Below are 21033 nucleotides of genomic sequence, written 5' to 3' on the forward strand. Positions count from 1 at the left end.
ATCGTCACTGGTGTTGGCGTCCGTGAGCGGAAATCACCACACGCACACACGGACGGCAGTGTAGCTGCGTGTGGGGTCAACTTAACATTCCGAACTGCACCCACGCTTGGCTACTGCCCAACCCATACCCCTTCTCCTCACTCCCAATCGCGCCTCGTTTATCTCTGAAGACCAAACGGCGCACAGCAGACGCTTTTCCCGTACAATTGATGTACACCGGAGCAACGGCGGCTACGCTCACTAGTTCATGGTGCAAATTGGCCACGTGCGCATGCTGTGGACATTCGTAAAAGCGCCGAATAAAACATATATCGGTGCAATACAACAACAACGAAACCCACGCATATCTCAAAATCACAGTCACTTCTTCTCGGTTCTTTCGGTAAAGTCACGTAGAAGGGAAGTAATAAAATAATAAAAATAAAACATAATAATATAATTCTCACTGTCTTTCCGACAGACCTGTTTCTTCACCTGAGGACGGCTGCTTGCGTTATGGCCGAAACGTCGTGAGAATTATTTTATTATGTTTTATTTTTATTATTTTATTATTTCCCTTCTACGTGACTTTACCGAAAGAACCAAGAAGATGAATCCCTGCAGTCACGAAAGCTTTAAATCGAAAAATCACAGTCACTGTTAATTAGCGAGTATGCATCATTACAGCCTTATGCTTATTCCATTCGTTTCCCCGGTACAAGACCATGCATGGCAAGGGACACTTCTCTCCGCAAGGAGGAAGCTCAGTGAATTGCGGAGTTATTTCGTGTTTAACCCTTTAAATGAGAATAGAACCAAATACGTTGTATACGGTGCGTGATTTGAAGATAGAAATAATTTTAAAAAATAGGTTTCTTAAATAAAATACATGTAAGGGTCCGAAACGCGCGCAGTATAAAATACGCAAACATCAATGTAAAGCAATGAGTATCAAGCTCTACACTCGACACAAGCTTGCGTGTGCATGCATGCTGCTGATGTACGCAGGTGGTGTTGGACGTAGCGCTGTGTTGAGCGCACGGCGCGTGATGACGGTGAGCGACATTTGAATCAGTCGTGGACCACTGCTCTCCCGTTTCCGTCCCCTACCTTCAAACATTATTGATCGGGTCGGCTCAAATAACCGCCGTAAATCGACGCGGCGTGGGTAAGGGCCATAATACAGCGGTGGATTCACAGAAGGATGTGATTTACTATTTTAAAAACTAATATTTCAAGAGCGCATAACGGTGCAGTCCGTTTCATTGTTCTGCTGCGTGCTGGGCCTTGACACTTGTCAGCAAGCCACGGGAAGTGTGTTCTCGAAAGCCAGAGATGATGGTTGCATGGCAGACAATTTCTACGTGAAGAATTGCTTATGCACGATGGCTGAAAGGTTCATGACTTACAACCAAATTTACGTTATTATTGTGTCGGGATTTACCTGGAGACTGCAATCAAGGTGAATCACCTTCACCGACCCGCACTGGTGAAGTATGGTCAAAACAACCGCAGAATGATCAACACAACAACAGACGTGGTGTGGTGAGGCCTTCATCCAGCAACGGATTGACAAAGGAAACATTTTCATTGTTATGTTAGTGAAGATATCTTGCCCTTTAAGCATCACGTGACCTAGCAGCAGTTCTTCTTGGTTCTTTCGGTAAAGTCACGTAGAAGGGAAATAATAAAATAATAAAAAAATAAACATAATAAAATACAATTCTCGCGACATTTCGGCCACAACGCAAGCAGCCGTCCTCAGGTGAAGAACAGGTCTGTCGGAAAGACAGCGTCTGAAGATGAATCCCTGCAGTCACGAAAGCTTTAAATCGAAAAAAAAGCTAGCAGCAGTTGTTTTTCAGGCCAGACTAGTGATGAAACTGAAACAGGGAAACCCAACCACAGATTGTTCCTGCTTAAACAAAATTCCGCTGAAAATGCACCCACAAGCCCCACAGGATGATTACTAAAACTCTGCACGTGGAGAGGAGGCACGTGGCGTGCGTCTGTCGCCGATGTCAAGGTGCAACACTGCAATGTCCTATTGATGGCACTGCTGATGGAGGACCTTCACTCGAGGGAGCTCCATAGAGCTCTTCCCACATGGGGGGGGGGGGGGCTTCTCTTCCACGCTGCTCAGACGAATTGAGAGAAGTGTGAGCGCGGACAAGAAGATCCCACCACCACTTGCCGATCGACCGCTCATTCATTTATAACTGCGGAGTTGGAGAGAGGCGAGGGGAGTTCAGTATCGCGCTCCGTCTTGCAGCTGCTTTACCGACAGATCGAAGCGGCGACCCTCTGGGTTGCAGGTCCAGTGCACTGCCCTTTACACCGCGACAGAATCCCGCGTGTGTCGCTTGACTATGTCTGTAATATACACCGCAAACACATGCTGGTGTGTATTGCCCACGGGCACCCAATAATGATCGGTCGCATGAATATTCATCAAGAGGCGATTCGTGCGGGCGGACAATTACGGGCGGACACCCGAGTCAAGAGCCGCATGTCTCACAGGGTTATACCGAATACATGAAACTGAAGGTTACCCGCGAATGCGAGCGTGTCGACGTGCTGATTCGGGGAGAGAGGAGGAGGAGGAGCGGCTCAATAAAGGAGACGCGTGACGTCAGCCGGCATGCAGATGCACACGAGAACGCCGTCGTCGGCATGCAGAGCGCACTCCGCTCCGAGGCGCTACGCGAGAGCCGCGGATGCCGGTCGTGGACACGTGGCATTCGACTGTGACTCCAAGCCTCACTCGTAACGCAGCCCAGCCGAACGCTTTCTTCCAGCGCCATCCCCAAAACCCCCCGAGTGATTCAAGAAGCCAAGCGAGTGTGATGGATGCCTCGGCAAGCCGCTTGCATCAAAACGGGGACTGTAGCGTGCAGCCGGAGGGGTTCCACGACTCGGGCTCCGATGGCTTATCCTACTATCCTGTGTGAGTACACAAGTGTGTGTGCGCGTGTGTGTGTGTGCTGCGCGCACGTGTGTGCGTGCACAGCGCCCGCAATAGCTGCTATACTCTCTGCGAGTACACGTGTGTGTGTGTGTGTGCGTGCGTGTGTGTATGCATATTACTTGTAATAGCCGCAGGCGTCTTGCTGTCGTATTATAATCGATATCTGTACATTGCCAAAGCCATGATTTGCGTTGGCCACGCAAGGTTTGTGGTCTTAATGCTAAATGAATTGCCGAGATGGCCAGGGGCTGTTGCACACCTTGTAGTGACTGTGATTGTTATGACTTTTGCTATTGATTTGCATGCGAAACAACCGCACGAATTTGCGCACCATTGTCGCCAGAGCTGAGAATCTAAGCAGGTTGTGTTGATCCTGGCGAGGGCTTGGATGTGTGGTCACCGCGCTGCGAGCGGGCACCCTGATCTTGACAGCAGACGGTGGTGCGGGAACATCCCCAATGTTGTACTCTACTCCGTCGTCTACAGCTCCCCGCCTTCACCAACCCGCATAGGGAGGTCCTCATCCATCCAGCAGTGGATTGACAAGGGGCTGTAGAGCACGACACGGGCTGTAACTATAGTAACTGGCGTGCGTGGACATGATGGGGATGTTATGAGCGAAGCTCATTTGACCCAACACAGAGAGCGAGATTGGCCCGTGTTGACGGCATCACACGCTGCTGGGGTGGACAAGTGCTTTTGGTAGCGAGAACCTTTTGGGGATGGTATCCAACACGGGGTGATCCACGAATAGATACCCTGCTCATTTCGCATGACCCCCCCCCCACCTCTTTCGTCTCAAACAGGTGATGTGAATGTCGTGCATACCGTGAAAGCGATGGCTCCATTTGTTGCAGTGGAGATTGTTTCAAGATTTTTTTAAACGCGTACTGAGATTGGTGGGAGATACGTGGAGGTTTGGAATTCAAACGTGATGTTTGTTCTCGATAACGTCGTAATATCTCGCTACGGTATTAGTGGGGCATCTTTAAATGAATCGTCCGGCATGCACACGCACAAGAGAGTCGCCGTTCGCTCGCACGATCAGCAGACTGATAATTACACCCGGTATATTACAGCACCATTGGCGCATGTGCGATGTTTATAACCCAAAGAGGTATCCGTTTTTTTTGTAAACACCAAGTACTATTTGTTCGAGAATGAGGCTCAGTCTTTTGGTCGGAATGCGTTTATTCCATCTTAACGTACAGACACAGATGCCCGTGCAGCCACGCAGACTTGCATCCATGCCTATAAACATTCGGTAAGTTCATCACTCGCCGTCGATGTATGGAAGCCTGACTGCCGATGACACAACGAATGTGAAAACCGAGCCGGGGGTTTGCTCGTGTTGAACCAACACTGCTGGGCTAGAGGGGGGGGGGGCTGTGTACGGCTAACGAGATGTGCAGACTCAGACGTGACCAGGACGCGCGATGATGGAGCGCTCGGTAGTTTTGGCACACGCTGCAGGCGGCGTGAGCGCTGCTGTTAGCGAGCACCTATTGACGCGCGCGAGTCATCTGTCGGTGTATGGCGCCCGGCTGCCTTTCGTCTCCCATTGAGTTTGACTCACCGGAGGAAAGTGTGCGTGAACGGGACACCGAAAGTGGGTCCCGGTTCACCTTCAACACGGCCGTGGCCGGGAATTGAACTCCGTTTGGCGGGTTCGTAATGCAGGTATGCAAACCATTGCACCACCGCTCTCTGACTTAACATGCCGTTGGGGCAAGTGCTGTTTGCGAGTGCCTATTGTGGTGATGTTTACATATCGCACCAGGTACTCATTTGAGGCTAAGTCGACCTAGGGGAGACCCAGGTTCAAATAATCGTCACTGTTATGGGCCACGAGCGGGAATCCAACTCGGGTGGCCGCGTCTGCAGCGCACCGCGCTCGCAGTCCCGCGACACAAATGCGCGCACCACGCAGAGCGATGCCTTGAGGGGGAGCTGACAGGCCACGTATCATTTTGCGATGGTCGGCAGCTGATGTATCGTCGTGTTTCATTACCAAATATTCAGGCAGGACCAGTGGCGCAGTAACGACGTTATCAGCTCACGGGGTGCGGCGATCGGTCGGGTGGGGCCCCAATATTTGATTTGGACTCGCGCGGTGGTACCCAGAGGGCTCCTCTTGCCCGAAGCGCATCATCGTTACGCTCGCGGTGTCGAAGTCTACGTGACAACAACATGGAAACGAACATGCGATGCGCAAATGTTGCGGAAGCCAACCGGGACTGCTCTAACTAAATAAAAATAAAAATTGGAAACGTAAATAAAAGCCTTTTCGTGAAAATAACAATTAAAACCGCGTTTTAAATACCTTGTTTGTTCTCTGACACTGTTGTTGAAAATATATCCCATGGTGGTCGTCAAGGGCGCCCCAACCCGTAGCTTTGGCCACCATGCTGCCCGCTACGCTACCAAGCAAGACCTTCGCTTTGGGTCTCCAAGTCAACATCATCGCCATCATGAGCCGTGATCAAACCACCGCTGGATGAACGGCTCCCCAAACTGCCGACACATCTCACGATCTCGTGATGCAACAATCCATCCAGTGCCTCCGCACATGAACTGAGTTCATCGCTCCATCTCCCCGACGAACGGACCCCTCTAATTGTAATTATTTTATTATATAATTTTTCAGTCCATTGGCCCATTGGCTTTCTGTGCCAATGTTATCCGGCAGCATTTTGTTTAAGCGAGCAAACTCTGGGCAGGATTCGGTCTCATCGCCAGTTCAGCTTGTTAAACAAACACCGCTGGGTTGATAGCTTAGAAACTGTTAACATTGTCATAATGATGATTTACCACCGCACAGCTTAGCGAACGTCTCTATCTGTATAGTTTTCAGCGAGATTGATTTACATGTATTTGTTTTTACCAGTAATTAGTTTTTTCAACAAGGTCAGGAAGTGACTGATTAACACCGAAATGCTTTAACAAAGCACTTTTAATATACACTCTGGCAGAAGAATAGAATATACACTCTGATATAATAGAATATATACACTCTGATAGAATAGAATATATACACTCTGACAGAATAGAAGATACACTCTGGCAGAATAGAATATACAATCTGACAGAATAGAATATACACTCTGACAGAATAGAAGATACACTCTTGCAGAATAGAATATACACTCTGACAGAATAGCGTTACCTGTGCGGTTAGTGCACGAGCGTTAGCATAATAAATTGTAGTGCCGTCATCATCATCATCACAAACCTGTCACCCCATACGGTTTACCCCGTGTTCTTGTACAGAGAAATTAAGTTTTCATATCCATACTGCGTACAGCCGTACGGGACTTTGCAGGATGAACTTTGAGATTTTCAAGGGGCACGGGGTGACCAATACGGTCTGAGTTTGTCTGTAACGAGGTAGGGGCACTGATAAGGGGTCGACAGGCATGTCGTCGTCTTCAGCAGCAACAAACATCCACCGATGGATGATGGCCTCCCGAGACCATTGCCAGCTCTCAACAATCCATCGGGCACGCTCACACAAGCCGATGTCAACGCTCCATCTCCGCGGTTGAAGCCCTCCCTTGGCTGCCACCTCTCTTGTTATTGTCTCCCACCATCCGTATTTCCCCTCCGAGCGACCTGTCCTACCTAAAGCTGTTCTTTAAAAAAAGTTCTAAATATGCCTCTAACCTGTGGTATGTTCTCTAATCCATGGATTCCTCTGCCTTTCTCTCATTGTAATCCCAAGTACGCATTTTCTCCACGAGACTTTGTGCATTCATACGTTATTTTAATTTTCTTCATCAATGTCCATGTTTCTGACCATTTTCGTAGCAAGGTAATCGCCAACAAAATGGAGGCTCCCGTAATCGACTGGCGCGACAGCTTGTAACTGAAGGCTCATGGCTGATCGATAGACGTGAGTGTGGGAGCCGCTCTGCACAGTGATTTGTCTCCGCTGTGCGGAGCCACAAAGCACACGGGGACAGGCAGGGCAAGGCAGCCTGAGCAATGACCAGTAAAAGCTGGACTCTGCTGATGATGACACCCAGAAAGTATAAACCAATACAGAGTGTTGTTTTGCTCAAACAAATGCTGATATAAAAGCCGCTCCGCTGATGGGAAATTCTAAACATTAATTTGCGCGACATAAATTAGTTATGCTTATACAACTGTCCACCCATCATGCGATATACAACGACACATAATTAGGCTCAGAATCAGAATCTTTATTTTTTTTCACAGATGCACCAGGTTGTCAACAAACACGCTCACGGTCACTGCCCACGGGCGGGGGTAGCAGAGCTGTTGAGTGTGCGGACAGACGGCGCAACGGGCCAGAGGGGGGCTCAGGTGCTGGGCTTCACAAAGGTGGGAGAGAGGGGGAGATTGGACGGGGGGGGGATTTAATTCCTCGCACAGGGGACTCGTGGCGGCCAGGCTGCGCCATCGCCCGTGGGCAGGGCGCGCTTCGTGCAGATGACGCTCCCAGCGGCAGCCACTGACAATCAACCCGCGAAGGTGAAAAGTGCCGCGGGTGAGATTGTACTCAGATTGTAAATGTTGTGGATTTGCTCTCCAACACACCGATGTGTTGAGCTAGTAACGAATTGGTAAAAACGTCGTACTCAGATTGTGAATGTTGTGGATTTGCTCTCCAACACACCGATGTGCTGGGCTAGTAACGAATTGGTAAAAACGTCGTACTCAGATTGTAAATGTTGTGGATTTGCTCTCCAACACACCGATGTGCTGTGCTAGTAACGAATTGGCACGTTCTGTTTACGTGACAAACCTTACTAATTGGCTGTGTCGGGTGGTGGCGGGTTTAACGACACATTTATTTTTACACGATCTAATGGGTTGGGTTCGCGTAAGTGGGACAGTTACTCGATGAGCTAGTATCAGTGAGTGGATGGCTGGTTAGTTGGAGTAGTGGTAGGGCTCGTATACAGGTCTGGCTAATTGATTAGATGAGTGGTAGGGCTGGTACCAGGGTCTGGCTGGCTCTTTGGTTAGGGTTCGGATCAGTGGGAGTGCTGAGTTAAACATTCGAAAAATTTATTTTAAATTGCTCAAAAGAGTTTAGTTACTTTGAATAGCAAAGAGCATTCCAGTCAGCTGTCCAAGTTTAGAATGAATCAGATGCATTTTTTCAAATTGTTTGCGCTGCGTTTAATTCAGTCACGCAGAATTTTTGAGTAGAATAGGAAGATGAGGACGAAGACGATGATGAAGAGGGAAGAAGATTTTTTTTAAAGTTTTATGGATTTTAAGAGTTTTCGATCAGAATTCCATTGCAGCGATGCCCTCTCTGGCATTCCTTCGTGAGGCACAACACACGGAGATGCGTGCAAGTGGGAGAACGCGCCGCAATGATTACGGACGCGAAGTGCACTGCCATGCAAATGCCCCTTCCATAGTTGTCCGCTGAAATTCATTTCACTTCTAGCCTGGCTCGATGGACATACATGCGAGTAAATGCACCCAATATTTGGTCGTATGGTCTCTAACCGGCGGTCCCAAGTGGAATCCACGGGCCGCTTGCCGCCCGCACGGGTGTCTATTGGAGAGATGGAGCCTCGGCTTAATGCGGAGGTACAGGCCATCCCCATTAGTTGATCGCATCCGACGAACGTGTGCGGGTGGAACACCATCGCGGTGTGACACGCCACGTATTGCGAGCAAATTGCACGCGAGGTCTCTTCGGCAGAGGTGGGGGCGAGGTGGGGACGGGGACTCTATTATCAGCGCTTTGAGATGCACGCACGTACAGTTGTAGCACGTGCGTGCACGTGCGTGTGTGCATGTGCGGAGCGGTGGTGGAGCGGTTAGCGCGCCGCGCTACGAACCTGGCCACCCGAGTCCGATTCCCGCTCACAGGTACCAAAACCAGTGACGATTGATCTGAAACGGTCCTGGGCCTCCCCGAGGTCGACTCAGCCTCAAATAAGTACATGGTGCGGTGTGTAGTAAACGTCGTCACTAGGGAGACAAAGGCGGCCGGGCGTGGTTCTGGCCATCTACATCATCGCGTGCTCGCTAACAGCATTTACCCCAACAGTCTGTAAAGGCTATACGGGGGATATTTGTCTTTGTTGTGCGCGCATGTGCTGCTATCCACTGCAATGCAACCACATCCATATGAATTGCACATTAGTGAGCATCGGTTTATGAACCTCGCCTTGACCTACCCATAGGCCGACTCGCCCTGAACTAACTGCTGTGTATCGGTGCGATGGTCAGTATGAGAGTGAGCGCTGGCTAGACAACAGGCGGAAATCCTGCACCCTTCGTTGAATGTGCCAGCCAAACTGCCTTTGACCGCACCCAGACGCGCATTGCGTGGCGATTATATCCATTGCTTGTCACGAGCCAGTCGATACAATTCAACATTACTGTGGCAGGGGCTGCAGACTCTCAATGAGACAGCCGTAGTTAACTTCCCATCAAAATATAATGAACATCTGGTGCTCATTTCACCCTGTCCAGTTACATTATGAAGATGATGATGAATTATTGATGGTGATGGTGATGATGAGACTCAAACAAACCTGGCCAGGATTTGAATCCATGTTTCCATGATTGTACGTGTGCTGCCTTACTAATGGAGCTATATCACAACCCATTACACAACCCTGTGGCTATTTGAAGTGAAACCATATCTCTCTTATATATACACCGTGTTTCAGAAATAGGCATATCGATACAGACAGAAGCTTAACCCAAGAGACATGCGCTTTGTGCATTGCTAGAAGGGTGAGCTAACAATTTCACATTCAACAGAGGAGTAGCGCCAAGCTGTAGCGTAGCGTCGGGGGTGAATTAATCGAGTCGGGGTTCTTTTCGACCGGAATACTGAGAGCCGGCTCGTTTTTCTCCATCATTCTAGACGATTATTAAACCTCGAACAATCTGGAGTCTCTTTCACAAACGTAGTCTCTTCCCTCTCGATCACTATTTCATTGGAGACTGGATTACAATGTGATTTTATTTTGCCTACAATTTCACTTTTACTGTTCATGCCTGTAAACCACTATGAATTGCAGAAATAGTTTGATTGATTGATTCATCGCTTTAAAGAAAAACATGCACACACACACATTGATTGCAAATGCGTTTGATAATCGTATTTGTCTCAATGCATTGTGTGTGGAAAAAATGGTTATAAAAACAGATTGTATTGATTTGACTGAAAATCCTTTTCGTTTTAAGCTTTGTAAGGATTCCATTGCCCTGTATCGTCACTTTCTGACGACGGGCACCCTTGGACAAGAAGCTTGCAATAAAGTCGATCGATCAGACAAATAAATATGCAGGAAAGGTGCAAGCAAGCGATGAGTATCTTCCATGAATCATCTGTGCAGATGCATTGATCACTGGACGAGGGTTTAACCGAGCATGCAGAGGGTCATTCTGTCCGTAGCATCGCATGCGCTACTTGAAATGCGCCCTGAAACGCCACATCTCGTTGCGGCAGATGTTGACGTGCTTACTCCCACAAGCATCCACACTCCCACACCTCTCTGTCTCTCCCTCCGCCTGCCTAAGCACGCCCTCCTCCCCTCTCCAAATCCCATTTTCCCCACTCGCCTGTACGTGTGAATGTGTGTTTGTGTGGGTAGTGCAGCGGCTAGCGCGCTGCGCTACGAACCTAACGGCCCGGATTCCTGTCCCGCTCACGGTCAACACCGGTGACGATTTTCTGAACCGTTCCTGGGCCTCCCCTATGTTGACTCAACCTCAAATGAGTGCCTGGTGCGGTGTGTGTAAGCATTGCCACTGGGGAGACAAAGGCAGCCGGACGTGGTGCAGGCTACCCACCCACCCCATAATTGGCTCGCTAACAGCACTTTCCTCAAAAATCTGTTACAGGCTATATGGGGGATCTTTGTCTTTGCGCACACCCTGCACGTGTCACCAGTTTGACTGACGCGAAAGGCCCGATGAGCACATTTAGCACGTGCAACAAATCTGCAAGCGGACGTGAACTTAAAATTGGCACGTGGAGTTGATGAATTACGGTACAGGAGAGAGGTTGGGTACATGGTTTGTCATCGCAACAGCGGAATTGTAGGAATCGCCTTCATCCATATTCGTGCCTGCTGGAGTCACCCACCGAGATGAAATTGGGATGTCGGGAGTGTAATAATGGTTGCGATATATTTGCATACATTTTCACCAATCGCTTCTAGTTATCTATTGAGGGGTGGGGGGGGGCAGTGGGTGGCGTGGAACGAGCAGCAGATTGTGCATTGCGCTATCGATTGGGCCACCTGAGTTCGAATGTCCGAACCCATCCTGGTTCCCCGTTCCCTTCACCAACACGCACTGAGCCGCGTGGTGATGTACAGGGGGCGCTTCAAAAACATGTTTTAACACTTGTGGGACTTTCGTTTTTAATGGAAAAAGAAACGGGTAATAATAACACTGTAACATGATAACAAATGTAATCTTCTTGGTTCTTTCGGTAAACTCATCTAGCAGTGGATTGGTTAAGGCTGATTATGATGATTGTGTATGTATATACAAGAATGTAGCCGACCGTGTTAATCGGAGTTGTGGGGGAAGGACAACAAACTAAACGCAACAACAAGCAGCTTGGATGAAACGAGTTGTCAACGTAGACGTACAAGTCGCGCAGCTCCCAGCGCCTTCCTAATATCGGAGAGAAGAGCGTTCCAGACGGCCGCATACGAAAGCGCGCGATGCGGTGACCACCTTTTCTCGATGCATTGATCGTATCGGCAGCGACATCAATAGCCTCGCCGAGACCCCTCCCACAGTGCCGCTGCTTAGCGGCATCGTACGTGGAGTGGTCTGGCCCCCATCTATCACGACGTTTTGCTGATAGAAGGGGAGCCAAGCACCGCGCACGTCTTATCTCGCAGCCGAAAGAGGGCGAATGCAATTGACTCTGAGTGCGCTTCGCCCCTCCGTGAAGGCACGTGCGCTATTGCGGTCTGCAGCGGCATCAGCAGCGGCATCAGCATCAAGCGAGGGCGGCGACGATTTGCGTTTGTTGATTGCGCTCACCATTCACGCGTGCAATGTCACCCGCCAGAACCGATGGGTTTCGAGCTGCGCACGATGTATGTGAAGCACTGGGGGGGGGGGGTGCTCCAGAACTCGTTACAGTTACGTTCAATCTCGAGGAGAAAGTCTCGTAGTTTGTGGAACTGCGCGCTCATTCGAGGTAGTAAATCTCGTCGTGTGCGTGACAGTTACAATCTGGGGTTTGGAAATATAGTTGCGATCTGTGACACGGTCGTTGACTGACTGCCTCTCTTTCTCTCTCGAGAGAGGGAATATTAATGTCCCCACTTGTTCTGTACAGCGGATTGAGATGCAATCACATTTAGGCGCCACACAACTCCAGAATGCATTGCGCACCGCGCAAAGTGTTCGATCGGTGTATCGTCAACGAAAAAAAAGAAGCGTGAGGATTTTTGTTTTACGTGCCAAAGCCTTCTTTAAAAAAAAACCCCCGTGTACAAATATTAGAACGGTTCGATGCAAAGCACACACTCCTCATTAGCTGGAATCCTGGTGACCTGCCGGGGGTGGATCGCCCCAGTTCCACCTTCCGTGGCTCCTCGTGCAATTCAACGCGAAGCGGGCAGGCTGATTAATGAACCCAGCGCCCGCTGCTGATGCCCCCCCATCACTCCCTCACCGCCGGCTGCGAGATACTACCTCCTTACCGTCTCCTCCTCCTCATCATCACCACTCTTCTATCACTACTGCCATGCTGACTGCTCAAGTGGACTTCGCTCATTCATTTCCCCACCGTGTCAAGGACTCGGGTACCTACCAGATTGACCTCCGCCGCACTTTGTGTTAAAGCGCAGGTCACAGCGCTTCCTCTTTCTGCTTCTTCACGCGCTGTGCCCTCCCCATCGCCTCTTCTGCTCAAGCTCGTGTAACCTCGCTCCATCTCAAACAAACGTGCTACTCGCAGCTGTCACAACCCCGATACAGCTGCGTTGTTGTTGTTGTTGTTTGGTCATTGGAAATGTTGGGCCTGTGAACCCGCGCTCAGCTGTTGCGTTAAACAACAACAAAAACACATAAATGTGACCTGATTCACAATTGATTTTTGGTTTAGGCCGCGTGATGATCAAATATGACCTGTTACTAGACACGGCTGACAAGCACACGGGGGGGGGGGGGGGGGGGGAACGGCGCCGACCCCACGCCGGCTGGAAATTGCAGTGAGGTAAATAAGAACGCATCGCTCGGGGAACAAATACAAATCAGAGACACGCAGAAGGGGCCCGCGTCTCGGGAAGAGGGTCCGACTGGTGACGAAGTGGCAGCCGACACGAAAACAGAAGGATGGAACTCGCGCCGAGAGGACGACCACCGCGGAGACGGATTGACGAGGATCGGTTCGCGTGCGCGAGAGATACGGAGTGTAGCATCGTGGGACGTGAAAGGATGGCGGCTGATGTGATGGTGATGATTATGATGCTGACAGGAGAAGCATTACGCTTTTGAATGGTGCTCGTGTCCGTTGACCGCGCGTGGAAGCAGCGAAAATTCCACATTCGAGTAGAAGGAACGAGTTTTTACCACCCCCTACAGCCGCCAGAGGCCGCTACAATCACTTTTTTCTATGTATCCTTCATCCTTGCATCAACTCGTGACCTTATATCATGGTAATTCATTGAATCGTGGTGCTGATGAACCGTTACACGCCACGCGTGTTTATGTATTCAGGGTTTCCTACGAACGGGCGCTATGAACTCAGCAACCTGAGTTCGATCCCTGGCCATGACCAACATGAGTGGCGAGCCTTTCGTCAACCAGTCCTGGGCAAAGAGCCCAAAAAAGCGCACGGCATGTATGTCGCGGGCGCGCAACACACACCACATGACGTTTGTGTCGGTGCCAGCGCAAGTCCACGCGAGATGGCGATGGCTCGGAGAACCCGCCGCCCAGCAAGGGAACCGACCGACGACGCCTGTGCCGACGCGACGTGGACCGCCGGCAAACGCGTAAACACCGAACGGCGCGCGGCCGCTCAGCGCAGGGCATTTCTCGCGAGTTTAGCCGACCGTGCATTTGCGCTGCCGGGGGAGGCAGGTCGGGGGTAGAATAAATCACCGTGGCCACGGGAGACATCGCCCCACCACCACCGTCATCGTCGTCATCCGTCCACGTCGCGCGGGGTTCTCGTGAGCAGGTGGCCGGCACGCGACCCCCTCCGGCTCCGTGGCCTCCATGCCCCCCCCCCCGCCCCCCCCGCCCCCCCCCCGCCCCCAGCGAGAGACGCATTAGCAGGGTGGGACATTGGCGGAGCACATCGCCTACGTGACCCACATGATTGCCGGTGTCGTGCCGAGGGCGGGGGGCGGCAGGGCCCGGCTCGGCTGGTTGCTTCAAGACAAATAAATATACAAGCAGAGGTCCGTTCGGTGCCTGCACAGATATAAATAAAGCATCGGAATCGGAATGTTTTTATTTTATTGTATACCGCAGCAGGAATCCGATGGGGCTGTGAAGCAATTTTTTCACAGATGTCCAATCGGGGCACGGGGTCAGAACGTTACAACAACAAACAGTACAAACAAAAACACGCTAAGATTACAAACTATAGCAAAGGTAAACAAATAACTTTAACAAATATCCCGATAAAACTAAACATGTGTTTACGTCGCCAGGTAAAGCCCACTGACCCACCAGCTTATTTCGCAGAAGTGACCTGACCATCAATGATAGCTGGACAACGCGTGTGCTTCATCGGCCTATTGTCTCTTCAGACCGACGCTATCCGGCAGCATTTGTTTGAGCAAGCAAACCCTGGGACGGGTTCGACCTGCAGGGTCTCGTCAACAGAGCCAGGCTTGTTAAACAAATGCCGCTGGAATAGCGCCCGATGTTGGCAAGAGCCCTCCAGATAAACTATGGAAGGCACAGGTCTACAGACGGAGGAGAAAAAAAACACAAACGCCTAATTATAATCTGCCTACACAAAAAAGCGGTACAGTCATTCACTCGTGCACGTGTACAGCCGCGTTGCCAATTCACTGCCGAGCGAGAGGAATCCCCGTGCATGCCGCGATGGAGATTATCTTGAACATGCTTCGCCATGCTGGTCAGTGCGGATTGGTGAAGGCGAGGTAGCTACAGATGTGCAAGTTTAGCTCCCGCAGCGCAACAACAATGACTGTTGCTGTACTGGGCACGACGTGGCCCTGGGGTAGCCAATGGCACCGGTGTCATGCATGGTGGTGACGCGTCCCCGCACGATCCAGACTGAGTGCTGCTGAGTGCATGCAGTCTGGTAATTTTGAAGCTGGGCCATATTTGCTGGCCATTGTGTTGCAACCATCACTGCGTGCGATGGAACAATGTCTGTCATCTAGCTAGATTGGTGTGGGGTTGGTGGTTCATGCCAAATTCTAACCACCGTGCTCAGAGCATCCATCACCTGAGTTGCCTGTCGAAGGCAGTACAGCAAATAGGTGCTGACCTCTCCGTGAAGAGTTACAGTTTTTAATCCCTCCGATGGATGGGTTCTTATTTTTCACCAGACACCCAAGTGTTCTTCTCAGTGTCAAAAATATTGAAAAGTGAATCTGTCAAACGTTTTGAGAATTCGGTGAGGTTTCCCTGGGTGAATGCCCGCATTGAGTTTCTGTCTGGAGATGCCCTTGGGCTCTGTAAAAAATGTTGGAAAATCGTAAGACAGAATATTGCCATGTGACCTGTCTCATTAGACTCGCCTAAATTCCACGTCTTCGCTGCAACTTGCGTGGCGCGTGGACAATTGCAGGTCAGAGAGGGTTTAAAATTGGTAAAATGATGAAATGTGATCATTCCCTCCGCTGTCTAGAGTTAAACATTAACTAATTTGCCGCACCGGCAAGCACGCATACGGGTCATGCACGCCCCTCGGACCCCCCTATAGATTTTGCCCTTCGTCATAAGCTGTAGGGGTTACCACAATTAGGCTATCGACTTGCTTCACCTTTGGCAATCGTGTGTCTGGCCCACAAATCTCAATTGATAAGGGACCACTTGACCTCAATACGATGTTGGGTGGATTGTGATGAAGGCAGCGAGCTTCAGCTTTTCACACTTTTCACGCTTTTCACTCAGCAAGATCAATCAACCCCGTGTGGCCACGCGCCACGCTACCCGGGTGGACGGCATTGCCACGCAGATGCCACTAGCATTTAGCTGAAACAGTAAAAAAAAAATCCCAGTAAAAACATGGCAGTGATCTTGGATTGTCGATCCACATTCCTATGGCAAGTACCAGTCTATTTCCGGTATGTTGGCGAGCAATGCCCAGCATTTACCTTGCTGATCTCAAGGAGCACAAACAACCACCACGCGCACTCCGGTGGTCATCCTCGCAGCAGCAGCAGCAGCGGCGGCTTTTGGCGCGCCATCGTGCAAAGACGGTGGTCACCGCATCGCGATGCGCTTTCAGATGCGCTTCTTCGGCCGTCTGGAATGCTCTTCCTTCCGATATTAGGAAGCCATTGGAGCTATGCACTTTTAGATCATCTAGATTGACAAACTAATTTCTTGAGAACTGCTTTGTTGTGTTCAGTTTGTTGTCCTTCCCCCGCACCTCCGATTCGCGCGGTTGGCTACGTACAGCGCAAAAGAAGTTCAACGTACAAACATTTTGAATTTGGTACGACGTCATTGTTAAATGTTGCGGATTGCTCCTCTAACACACCGTGTGTGTGCTGAAGCAATATTACATTGCCACGTTTGTTCATCACTAGACAACGTTCATTAATCGACTGTGCCGGGTGAAGGCGGGTGTACAACACACACATTGTTGGCATTTGACTCACGCGGCGATCTGACCCGAAATCAATTATGAGCACAGTGACCGATCGAGTTGACGAGGGGCATGATTTGGACTCATTACTAACTCCTTCTCTACTTATTGGCTCAACAAAGTAACCAACCAACAGGACGCATTTATCTCCAGGGCGAATATTCCCAGTAGACACGTCTTCATTTGTCGTTTGCTTTTGTTCGTGAGTTATTGGAAAACAAAAGATGTGATTCAATAATAGCGCAATTACATTAAATACCACAATATGCAGGCCTGCTGTTTTGCTAATTGTCTGTTGTGTGCTGTTATCTGCTCTCCATGTCAGCAAAAATTGCGTGGCCATTGTTAGACTGGCACGACCTCATGCATATATCCAGTTGAGTGCAGGTTAATAGAATGAATGTGTGTGCTCAGTAGAGATCCATTTTTTTCAAACATTTATTTAACAGAGGCGTTCTTCATTGCAAGGCCTGCGGACCACTGGGACCCCTGGTGGCCTTCAGTGCGGCCCCAGACAATACACAACGAGTGACAACACCACCCCAGCACCATCATCATCGTGCTGCTGTCAAACCCCCCAATGGTTTCAAATGTGTGACGGCCCTCACTCACACTGATGCCTTGTCGGCGAAAGTTGCCCCAGCTTGAAGATTAGCGAAGAACACTGCTCTCAAAGGACGTTGCCAAATATCCCCATGCAAGTCACGCCTGAAAAAGAGTATTGAGACCCAGTGAGGTTCTTTTACTCAACTTCATTATATACTGGACATGTTCAAGTTCAAGCTCATTTTCAAGTTCGTCAACCAATGCTGAATGAAGGCCTCCCCATATACCGTGTTGACATTGCGAGTTGTTTGACCATACTTCACCTGACCGGTCACGCCAGATTTGTGAAAGGGGTTGCCCAGGATTGGGTCGGACATCACCCGCCGCTGACATTAGCCATGGGCTGAAATCGAATCGAGGTCACCGAGCTGAGAGCGCAGTGCGCCAACTACTACGCCACCGCTCCACCCCGTTGATGCATTCACTTGAGCGATCCCGCAGCAGTGTCCCTCCGGTCACAGGAATGTGGAATTTACTTTGCAAAGCCCCGGACAATGATGAAACACGAGCGCCCATCCAACACCTGTTTGACAGTGAACGGCGTCCATCATAGGTCCGCCTCGTTCGATAAATTCACAACTTTCACATTTGACAAGTTCACCGATTGTGGGCCAGTCACCAAAATTGATCCGTGGTCAATGCGGGGTGGTGAACTGCGGGCAACATTAACGAGAAACTTTTTTTTACCAGGTAAGGCCCACTGAGCTCCGTAGCTCTTCTACAGAAGCGACCTGGCCACAAATGATAGCTCAACGAAGTGGCTTATCACGTGGGAATTAAAACAGCCAAATACGCAACCTATAACACCTGTTATGCACGGTGATCACTCATAAAGCACTCTGTTTGATGTGGTCCTAGCTCCATGTAATGTGCACAGGGCACGTAACAACAACAACAATAATAAATTCACACTTTCTAGATGTGAAGCTTTCGTGACTGCAAGGATTCATACTCTTAGGTTTTTTCGGTAAAGTCACGTAGGTAAAAAAAAAAGTTAATAAAGTAATAATGCAAATAAAATAATAAATCATAAATTGATTTGATGTGATTTATTATTTTATTTTATTTCCATTATTACTTTTATTAACATTTTATTTTATTTTACCTACGTGACTTTACCGAAAAAACCTAAGAGTAGAAATTCACACTTCCCTACTCGCTCGTACGCCTTCAAACAGCACGTAATTCACAAAGAGGCATTTCCCGATGAACTCCAGTGTAGCGCACGGAGCCCTCTGGAAATCGATGTCCGTGGCAGGCTGTACATTATGCCGGGGTTTAATTCACGCCCAGAATTTCAGAAACCGATGGCTGTCGGTGTTTATTTGTGAGAAGGGGGAAAAAACGAAACAGGGTGGTGTGCCTGCTTTCTCGTTACGTCTGTGAGTGAGAATGGACTTAATTTCAGCCAACGCTGTCTGGGTGCTGAGCTCCAGAAAATGTTTTCCTGCTTTTGGTGGTGGGTGGTGGGGGGGGCGGTGAGTGAGTGTGTGGGTGGGTTCCAAGGGGGTTTAGGTTTATGGAAAATATTCCATGAAAAATGAAGCTCTCGGCATGACATCGATATGACATCCTGCGTCATGCCCATCGTGCAAGGGATACACAGTGCAAAGCGCACAATTGTCACATTCTGCCGTTGTTGATTCTGCCGTCGTAAGCTGATGGGGCTTTGTTGGCTTGGGGATGAAAGCATTTCCATGAAAACCAGGTAGAAGATTGTATTATTCAGCGGGTAATCGAGCACACGGAGTCGTTGGGGCTCGCGAAAATCACGCGGCATTCAGAGTGTTCACTGTGACGACGCCTGCCTCGCACCTCCTCACATCCATCTCCAGCTTCGGGTGTTTCCAGGATCATAAATAATCACTCCTCCTTGCTCCCCCCATTGCAGTACGCCTGCTGCGGACCGCAGTGCCACGCCAGCGCACGTTTCACGTGTAACGACTCGCGTCTCTTCTCGTTCAGCGTGGAGTCTCTGAGCTGTTACGTTTTGCAATCCTCTCGCTGATCTCCAATGCCGTGACCGGTTTCCGATTGATCCCTCAAGAGTTGCCACTCCGTTTAGTTTGAGGTATTCCACTTTGACTCACGTTTCATCTCCCCGTGCTTTTAATGCAATTCCTTTAGAAGATTTCAGAACAATGAACGTTTTGTGCATTATCTATAATTGTGATTAATTATTTTACAGTGTGCATTCATTATGATTGTTCTCATGGAGAGTGACTGGGTGGGTGACCGCTCTGCTTAGTTTCGCTTTATTGTACATTACCAAGCGAGAACCCAAGAGGCTGATAAGACGTCAGCAGTGTGAGGGCCGCCACACATCTCAACCCGTCGCTGGGTTTGGCATCAGCACGATGATGCTGATGCTGCTGTTGGGCGTTGTCACTCGCTGTGTACTCTCGGAGGACCACGTGTCAGGGCCCACACTGAAGGCCACCAGGGGCCGCCAGTGGCCCGCGGGCCTTGCAATGGAGAACGCTGGGTTACATTATAACAATGGCAATGGAGAACACTGAGTTACATTATAACAATGGCAATGGAGAACACTGGGTTACATTATAACAATGCCAATGGAGAACGCTGAGTTACATTATAACAATGGCAATGGAGTACACTGGGTTACATTATAACAATGCCAATGGAGAACACTGGGTTACATTATAACAATGGCAATGGAGAACACTGAGTTACATTATAACAATGGCCAATGGAGAACACTGAGTTACATTATAACAATGGCAATGGAGAACACTGAGTTACATTATAACAATGGCAATGGAGAACACTGGGTTACATTATAACAATGGCAATGGAGAACACTGGGTTACATTATAACAATGGCAATGGAGAACACTGGGTTACATTATAACAATGGCAATGGAGAACACTGGGTTACATTATAACAATGGCAATGGAGAACACTGGGTTACATTATAACAATGGCAATGGAGTACACTGGGTTACATTATAACAATGGCCAATGGAGAACGCTGGGTTACATTATGACAATGACCAATTGAGAACGCTGTTTTAAATTATTACAATGACCATTTTATAACAATGACCATTGGAGAACACTGGTTTAACGTATAACAATGACCATTTCGCAAGAGTTACTACTGTACGTAAAACCCGTGCTGTAGGCTGCTTCAGGCTGCTTCAGGGCTACATTGTCAGCAGGTGGCAGTGACGCAAATCCGCTGTTGTGCTGCAACTACGCTCCATTCTCTGTTCTCCTAACCAATCCGCACTGGGCAGCTACCCTCACGGCGTGGAAGAGAGCTTCATCCAGCAGTGGAGTGACAGGAGGGTTTCACCACGCACGTGCCCGTTCATGATTTTAATAGTTCGCATCAATACGTGGCTACCGACATTCTCGTTTTCTCTCTAAAAAAACAGATGGCGCCTAGCGCCTTACCATGAAATGCCACGATCGATTAATTGATCGATACAAATGAAGGCATCGACGGAGGAGCCACGCGGTTTATTAATGAGAACAAGTGACAAGCGAGAGCTCCCGTCACGTCGCTTTGAGCGAGAATAGACGGCGGCCTGTGAACCATTCAGGTCTGCGCCTGGCCACAGCTGGGTTTGGTTGCACTCGGCATACGATTACGACGGGAGGTAAAGGGGCAGCCCTGCAATTGCTCGCTCACGCCCCTGCGGGCGTACGGTGCCTCCACGAGAGGGAGCGCTA

At 49.5% G+C, this 21033-nt stretch overlaps 1 protein-coding gene across 1 annotated transcript in view; it reads left to right on the plus strand.

The window, feature by feature from the left end:
• Positions 1 to 2642: 2642 nt before the first annotated feature.
• The window catches only part of LOC144724173 (short transient receptor potential channel 7-like), a 47568-nt gene continuing 29177 nt past the window's right edge, over positions 2643 to 21033 (plus strand). The window contains exon 1 of the mRNA XM_078603095.1: positions 2643 to 2926. Coding sequence (XP_078459221.1) covers positions 2697 to 2926 — 230 coding nt within the window. The 5' untranslated portion in view covers positions 2643 to 2696. The remainder of the gene's footprint in view (positions 2927 to 21033) is intronic.

The sequence above is a fragment of the Lampetra planeri genome, chromosome 19 (genome assembly GCF_965212315.1).
Source record: "Lampetra planeri chromosome 19, kcLamPlan1.2.h2, whole genome shotgun sequence".
In the NCBI taxonomy this organism is placed as follows: Eukaryota; Metazoa; Chordata; class Hyperoartia; order Petromyzontiformes; family Petromyzontidae; genus Lampetra; species Lampetra planeri.